Raw genomic sequence first — 8,309 nt, 5'->3', positions numbered from 1 at the left:
AATTATTTTGGTGAGGTAGTGGTGGCATTCCAGGGGATGCAGTGGGGGTAGAGACAAGCATAATGGGAAGGGGCCAGCAATTATGTTAATTCACAGTGCGGGGAAGGCGCAGCGCCCCTGTTAAGTACCGGCCATTCTAGGTGACAGGAGGCCCCTTTGTTTAGATAAGGAGAGGTGGGTGAGGGGCGGAGGGAGCAGCCAGATCGCATCACTGATACCGAATTTGTTTTGGATGGAAATGTGCCTGCTCGTTACTGCTCCGAGGCTCAGGGGAGAGGGGCCCCCTTCCCTGGGTCTCAAAACACTGGAGAACACTGTAAGGTCCAGCTGTGGGGGGCGGGGGCCCTAACCTAGGCCTCTAAGCGCTGGAGAAGCTGCAAGGCCCAGGTGTGGGGGCCCCCTTCCCTGGGCCTCTAATCGCCGGAGAAGCTGCAAGGCCCTGGTGTGGGGGCCCCCTTCCCTGGGCCTTGTATCCATTTTGTAGTGCTGCTAAGATGCTAAGAGCAGATGAGCCCCAGGCATGTCATGATGGCCTATAGATTTACTTCGAAGTATTTTGCCTGTCTTTGGGTCTCATGTCTAGAGCCTTGGGGGCATGCCCCTACTTCTTTAATTTCCCCATACTTTTTCATTTTAAACACGCCTCCCAGGATGGCAGAAATAGCCAAAGCCTATAGATAAGGCTTGTCGGTTTTCGGGGCAGGGAGGTCAGACTGTCATGTTCCATCTTGCCCAGAGAGGACAGGGACAGTGCCCACTTCACTCTGCCGCTGGCAGCTGCCCCCCCTTCTTACTCTTACTCTTTTTCTGTCTTGCTCCTCCGCACTTACTGAAAACCGTAACTTCAAGAAATGGGTATCACTCCCACTTATCTCTTTTCCTTTATTTGTTCTTCCGTGAAATTAATCCAAAAAGAAAAACACTTTTGCTGGAAATTTCGTCTTTTTTAGAAGTTTTTCTATTCCAAAGTGCAGTCTCAGGACGGAGAGAAATAAGTTTCAAGATGGGAAATATAACCAAATAAAGCAAGACACAGTGGGTTTATTTTGAGACCTGCACCTAGCTTTTCCACCCAATGTGACAAATGTAATCCATTTTATACTGTTTTAAAATATATGGACTTATTGCATTTATATATTTATCTTTTTGTCCATGTTACTGATATCAACATTAGGTCTCTTCAGTGACACCAAATAAGATCAATAGTCCTGCTATGTCACTTTCTGTGATGTCAATCCTTGTGATGTTACATGCAAATTAGAGGGGCCTCACATCCTCCCTTTCGCCCGGGGCCCCAGAAGTCCTAGGACCGGCCCTGGTCATTGGACATAGCTGCCCAGTGACCCCAATGTAAGGTTTGCCACCTCAAAAAAGTCTTACATTTAATCAGCAGTTTTTACATTCTGGGACTTGTCGTTTCACTTTTCCCATTAGAAGTACAAGCGGGAATCTGCCTGCGAATTCCCTTCTTGGCTGCCAGCCAGGAATGGTTAGTTTCCCACACATAACATGCCATGGGGCTTCTTTCTGGCTTTCACCGAGCTGAGGCGCAAGGTAGCCACGGAGGAGCGGTCCGTAGGGGGTGTATGTGGCACAGGAGAGGCGGGTGCAGTGTATATGCGAGAGGGCAGGGAGCGCAGGCCGCCGGTCGGGCATGAGGAAGCCGCAGGGCACAGCTGAGCAGCCGGCTCGGCCTGTGCCAGTAATGGGCGGCGCCTCCCCCCCGCCCCATGCCCGGATCTCTCTGTTTCCCTTTCAGAGATGAAGTGACTGAAATTACGAGAAGGAGGCTGGTTCCAGGAAGGAAGAGGGGCGGGCAGCTGATGCGAACACAGGCGGGGCGGGGGGAGGCGGCGCCGGGCCATTGAAAAGGCCGCGCTCGCTCTCAGGCTCTGCTATTAAGCTGCGAGTCAGCAGCAACCGCACTACTTGTTCATCCCAGGGAGCGCTGCTCAAACAGGACCACACTCGGGTATCACTAGGCGCTACTGACACTGGACCTCTGGGCACTGAACGCAGGGCCACCGGCCGACCCTAGGACAGGAGCCAGAGCGGCGCAGCCCCGGAGAGGAATCATCCCCCTCACCTGAGAGTACCGGGCACCCCTGGAGCACACCTGGCCCGAGGGTGGGCGGGGCTAACCAGGCATCTGGCTCCTTCTACAACAGACACTCCTGCCACTGGCGCGGCCCCGCTGGGACGGTGCACGGAGGTTGTTCACCAACACCTGGCAGCGCAGCAGGTAACTTTTACTCACACTTCGTACACAGAGGACGATGTCTCACCGGGCGCAGGCCTCGGTGTGGGCTGGTTGGGTCGAAGGGGGGGCAGCGTACAGGCATGATAGCAACAGAGTATTTGTGCACGTGAAGAACGCCTCAATAGTAACTCGGGTGCATGGGTGGGCGCTGACAGGGCCCTACTGGGCACCCGAAGAGGTTACTGTATTCGGGCCCCTGTGAGCTGGTCACTGTAATTGAGCGACCCAAAGTCATCCCTATTTTGAAGCCCATTAAAAGTGCAGCAGTCCACTTGAGGGGCCGGCAGTGCCTCATTAAAAACACGAGCCCTTCTCAGCAGTGCTGGGACTGGCAAACTAAAATTATAGCAGCTTTGCTGGGAAGCGCTGGTGCGGTTCCATTATTGAATTAGCAGCCCAGATCCCCATGGGAAAGACATGCACTGGCTATTAAATGTTTAGCAGGCTTGCTGTAATTTGCAACGAGTTAATTAAAAGCGCAGTCCTCTTGATGTTAAGTGTCAATACTGTGTCATAACTGAGTATAGTTTACTAAATGTGGCTGGCCCGCCAGAGTTGTGGGTGTGTGTATATTCACGACTTGTTTTGTAGAGTGTATGTAGTTGCTCGTGTGCTTTAGGAGTGTTTTTAAGGTTGTTTGAATAGGTATTCCTGCTTTAGATGGGTAGTTTACGGTGTGATATTGAAGGTGCACGTTAATAATTCCATGTTTTATGTTGCATGGTTGGCGTGCAAGTATTGGATTAAAACGTTGTGATATTATGGTTTCTTTACTTGATGGTGGCTTGTTGGGTGTAAGTGATAGGTGTTGTGCTTGGTTGGGGCGAGTGGTTTGAAATATGGTGTTTGAGATGTGTAGTTGGGTGTGCATTGTCAATGGTGGAAGACAAAGTATGTGTGGATGAACTTGTGTAGTTGAGTGTCAGTTGTTTTACAGTGCTTGCTTGTCACAAGGTGGAATTGTTGGGGTTGTGTGGTTGAGGGGCATATGGCTTGTTGTTTATGACACCAGTTATACGGTTGCTGTTTGTTGGTGGAATTGAATTATTACATGGTACCTGGGAATGGCTGGGAGCATGTTGTTTCATGTTTGAAGGCGCGTGCTAGGATTTCAAGCCTAGAGCTACATTACTGAGTTTCTAGACTACTGGGTAGGTCGATTGCATTTTGAGGTTGCTTTGAAAATTGTCTCATTTGCATACGTCTCACTCTCTATTCTCTTTCTTGCAGTTTCCTGCAGTGACTGAGTGACCATTGTCCACCGACAGGTCTTTGCAGCGGAGTTGATCTTGGCTGTTGGGTGACCCTTGCCAGCATCCTGCGGCCGATTGCCACCCTAGCAAAGAAGCTGGCGCCCAGCGCCATGGTGACACATAGCAAGTTCCCGGGGATGAGCCGCCTGGTGGACTGCAGCCTGCGTCTGAAGACCTTCAGCTCAAGGAGTGAGTACCAGCTGGTGCTTGGTGCTGTGCGCAAGCTGCAGGACAGTGGCTTCTACTGGGGCACAGCTACTGGTGGCCAGGCCAACTTACTGCTGAGTACTCATCCCGCTGGTACATTCCTCATCCGCGACAGCTCTGACCGCCGCCACTTCTTCACACTCAGTGTCAAGACAGAGTCCGGCACTAAAAACCTGCGGATCCAGTGCGAGCAGTGCAGTTTCTTCCTGCAGACGGACCCACGCAGCACTCAGGCTGTGCCACGTTTTGATTGTATCCTCAAGTTGGTGCAGCACTATATGCCAAACAACGGACTGGACACTCAATCAGGCTCTGACACCAAGCGGGCCTACTTCATCTACTCAGGTGGTGAGAAGATACCTCTGCTCCTCTCACGACCTCTGCCTACCAACGTGTCCACCTTGCAGCACTTGTGCCGGAAAACTGTCAACGGGCACCTGGAAACCTGTGACAAGTTGGAGCAGCTCCCAGCGCCTATAAGAGACTTTTTGCAGGAGTACGATGCCCCAGTGTAGGGCCTGCCTTGGGTATCTGTTGGCCTGAAAGAAAATGGTGAAGCTACTCATGCACACACAAGACTTCCTGCAGGTGAACAACATCTCCTGCTGGCACCTGGAAGATGCAGAGGAGATATCTGAGAAGCTCGGCACTGTGCTGGAGCAACCAAGTGGGTTCCTGCTGACGAGGACCAACATGAGAGGAACATAAACAGACATACCCATCGGCGCAAAGCTGCCTTAATGTGCACGTGCTGATGCCTTGAAATGCAATGTCAACAGAGTCTGGGACAATGAACCGCTTAGTTGCACTCTGTGACCATGAAAATGTCTTTCCTGTCTCCACCCTGGCATTGGCGCTCAATTCAAGGGGTGTCATACAAAGTTTGAGGAGGCTCTAAACGGTGATTGCTGCACATTGTTACATAGGCTCCAAGGGACTTGTTTCGCTGCACTAGCAGGGCCTTGACTCTCAAGCATTTGTTCTGTGGCAATAGTGGGGTCAAGGTTCAAAAGACTTATAGCCAATGGCTGTGGAGGACTTGTTTCATTGCACTAGAGGAGTCTTGGCTCTCATAGACTTGTACCACGGCCCTCGTGGCCCCGGGCCCCGAGAGGCGTTATTCCATTGCACTAGAGGAGCCTCGACTCTGACTTCCTGGACTTTCCACTCAGTGGCCATGCTGGCATGACCAAAAAGGGATTGTTTCTAGAAACACAAAGTCTTCACTTTATGTTTAATTCACGCACTGAAAAGGCGAAGAAATCTATGTTTATGTGTATCTGGTCGTTCCGCCTTATAACGAGAGAGCCCTACTGTTTACTTCTATGTCTGGTGCAGGATTGGACTGCACCCATCCCTAACCCAAGCCTTGCAAAGAAAAGCCCTCCCTTTCACCTCTAGTCTGGCATAGAAGAGCACTACCTCTACCTCTAGTTTACCTCCTACCTCGAATACAGCAGGGAAGAACATAGGGCGCACCTTTTGAGCACAGCCTTATTACTTCTTACTGCTGAGAAGTGCCCTATTACTCAACTCTCCAAATGACAAGAAATGTCACTGCTTCTCCATTCTAGCACTGCACAAAAGAGGGCTACAGTGCTGCCCACTTACAGCACTTCAGGAGAAATCCCGCTCTCATCCCTAGCACTTCAGGCCAGAGCCCCAGCTCTTACCCCTAGCACTTCAGGCCAGAGCCCCAGCTCTTACCCCTAGCACTTCAGGCCAGAGCCCCAGCTCTCACCCCTAGCACTTCAGGCCAGAGCCCCAGCTCTCACCCCTAGCACTTCAGGCCAGAGCCCCAGCTCTCATCCCCAGCACTGCAGGCTGGAGTCACGGCTCTCACCCCTGCTCTGTAGGCCAGAGTCCCAGCTCTCACCCCCAGCACTGCAGGCTGGAGTCACAGCTCACGCTCGAGCACTGTAGGCCCGAGCCCTGCTCTCACACCGAGCACTGCAGGGCAGAGTCTCACAAGAGGCGAGGCTCCTGGGCATGGCTTGAGTAGTGCAGTAGGAATAATACGTACCCATGGGCAGTCAGTCAATTAGGGAGCCAGGTTACCTGAACGCTTTAAGATGTGTATCCTTGCTCGAGGGAGATCCCCCTGGGTGAGAGGTGACCCACCACTCTCACAGCACGCAGAGGGATGGGCATATCTTGCTGCTTGGTTTAGGTATTCCCTTGCATGAGTTTAACTGAGTTTGGCAGCCTCTAGACGTTATGCCTATGACTTCCCGCTGCCTTCTGGGCACCACACCTGCACAATTGGGAGAGCACACAGTCGGGGCACCTGGCAGGACAGGTAGTTTCAGGCATCTGACTACGAAGGAAACTGGGGCCTCTGGCATGGCAGATAGCTAACATATAGGACAGGGTATTAAAGTTAGGCCTTACATACATGGGTGTCTCGTGTATGGGGGAAGGCTGCTCTGTTATCTGACACGACATAAGGCTACTGTATAGGGCAGGTAGGTGGCTGGGTAATGGGTGTTGTAGGTTGCTGGGGTATAAGACCAGGCAAGAAAACAGCTTGGGTCCGTGGCAGGGGAGCTAAGAGTGTCCAAAAGGCTGCAGTCCCAATTCATCCTCTTCGCCTTCACATTGTTTACAAACGCCTGATGCACTGTGTGTCCCTCCTTTGGAGACCCCTTCTTTCCTTTGATCTCAGGTCCTGCCTATGCACTGCTTGAAGCGCAAACCAGAAGAAACTGCAAAACGACTTGCACATATTTATATTTATATTCAAAGGAACATTTCATTAATTTATAATAAAGACATCTATTTTTAATATCTGTGGTATGCTTGACTTTCTGTCATTTGCTTTTTGAGTGAATATATGTGTTATTTTAAAAACACCTCTTGGACTTTTGCCAATATCTCAGGTATGTACAAAGATTCATTCACCAAATACATCCTGGTCCGATTTATTCGGCTCCATCTCCTGCCCAGGTTCAGACAAACTCCATAGTTCTCTGTGCCTTCTAAGCCTTTTTTTAGCCCTGGGCGCAAGCACTGCCCCTGTTCAGCTTAACATCATGCACGTTAGGACCATGTTTTCAGGCGGGAATACCTCTCAGTTGTGTGGCAACCAGACTATGGCGGGGCTGGGGCAGTGGATTCACCTCTGTGCTGATGTTCTGCTCCACCAGGTGGTACCACCTGCCCACCTGATGGGACACAGGTCAATCAATAATTTTATTTGATTCAGACCTCAACTGGGCTCAACAAATACAGTTGCAAAAAAAATAAAGCATGTTAAATTATATTTTTTAAAGCGATTTTAAATAGCTCTTTATGAAAATGTAACAGGTTAAAATAGTTTATGATGGGACACAGGTAAAGCAACAATCACAAGGGCTCCCAATACATCCGTTCCAGGTAAAGCCCCGGGGTCCACTCATAAACTACAAATACAAGAAAAAATCCCGGGCCCTTTTCAGGTTCCTCGGCCCTAATTAGTCTCAGGACTACCTTCTCTGGTGGTATAATCATCCTTGGTGTAGGTGATGACCTACATCTGTCAATTAGAGAAGCAAGATCTTCCAGTTATCCTAGTGCAATGCAGTGAAGGAGTGACCCGGAAGTCCATGCATGATATGAAACCGTTGCCAAGTAATAACATGTCGGCCCTTCATATGGTAAGGATTTCAGATGAGAATTGCCGGGGAGCAGGAACGGACCAAGGGGAACATGGCGGCTTCCAACTGAAATCTAAATAATCCATACATATGTCATCTCCCAAGCTACTGGTGTGAGCCCTGGGGTGGTGTCCCAAACTGAACTTTAAACCGGCACAAAGTAAACCAAACCTGAGTCACACCAAACATTTTCTAAACACACCCCCAGAGACGTACACTCATCTACCTAAACAATACAGTAATATTCAGACAAACCACATAATGAAAAAATGGGGGGGGGGGCTCTCTCAAAGGGGCGTGGCTGATGTAGTTAAGGTCATGGCTTAAAACACCTACGCTAAAAACCTGTGTTTAGCATAGTGTCCCGACTGACTTGCATTCTGCTGTTTCTGTTATTGCATCCAGATATATAATACAGTAAGTAACATTACACCAACAACAAGTCAGGGCTATTGGCTTTGTCAATGGTTGTTAGTTGCATAAGATAAATAAGCAACCACTATGGCATCGTTGTTTATAATATTGAAAATGCTTCAGTTCTGAGATGATGAGACTGTGAAAGCCCTACATACAACTGAACCAGCCTCTTCGAAGTAGCATCAAAGGCAGTGAAGGGTGGCACTGCTGCAGGGTTAAGATTTTTTTTCACTCAGAGATGGAGAACCCGATAGGTAGCCGTCTCAGCACCTGCCTTTGGCGCTGAGCACAGACAGAACCCGGCCCACTTAAAGCCCTGCATACACCCACAGAGTCACTAACAAATATTGGAATGTGCAACATCGTGGAGAGGAACACATGCTGGACACTTGCATGGTCCACACGCACGACCATGCAACAGTCGAGACAAGCGCCGTTCTCATTCAATGACCTCACCTGGAGTACCATTTCACAGGGAGTCCCAAGACTGAACAGGAGGAATGGTATATAATTTCTGAGAATGTTCACTTGATCTCC

The 8,309-nt window shown here is 50.0% G+C and overlaps 1 protein-coding gene across 1 annotated transcript; it reads left to right on the top strand.

Annotated features, from left to right (window-relative positions):
- Nucleotides 1-1,894: 1,894 nt before the first annotated feature.
- Nucleotides 1,895-6,505, top strand: SOCS3 (suppressor of cytokine signaling 3). The gene is made up of 2 exons (XM_078653892.1): nt 1,895-2,242; nt 3,491-6,505. The coding sequence occupies exon 2, from the start codon at nt 3,624-3,626 to the stop codon at nt 4,233-4,235; it is 612 nt and encodes a 203-aa protein (XP_078510018.1). The 5' UTR covers nt 1,895-2,242; nt 3,491-3,623; the 3' UTR covers nt 4,236-6,505.
- Nucleotides 6,506-8,309: the final 1,804 nt, after the last annotated feature.

This window comes from Lissotriton helveticus, chromosome 7 (genome assembly GCF_964261635.1).
Source record: "Lissotriton helveticus chromosome 7, aLisHel1.1, whole genome shotgun sequence".
NCBI lineage: Eukaryota > Metazoa > Chordata > Amphibia > Caudata > Salamandridae > Lissotriton > Lissotriton helveticus.
Note: the sequence above shows the minus strand (reverse complement) of the source record. Positions and strands in the feature narration are given on the sequence as shown.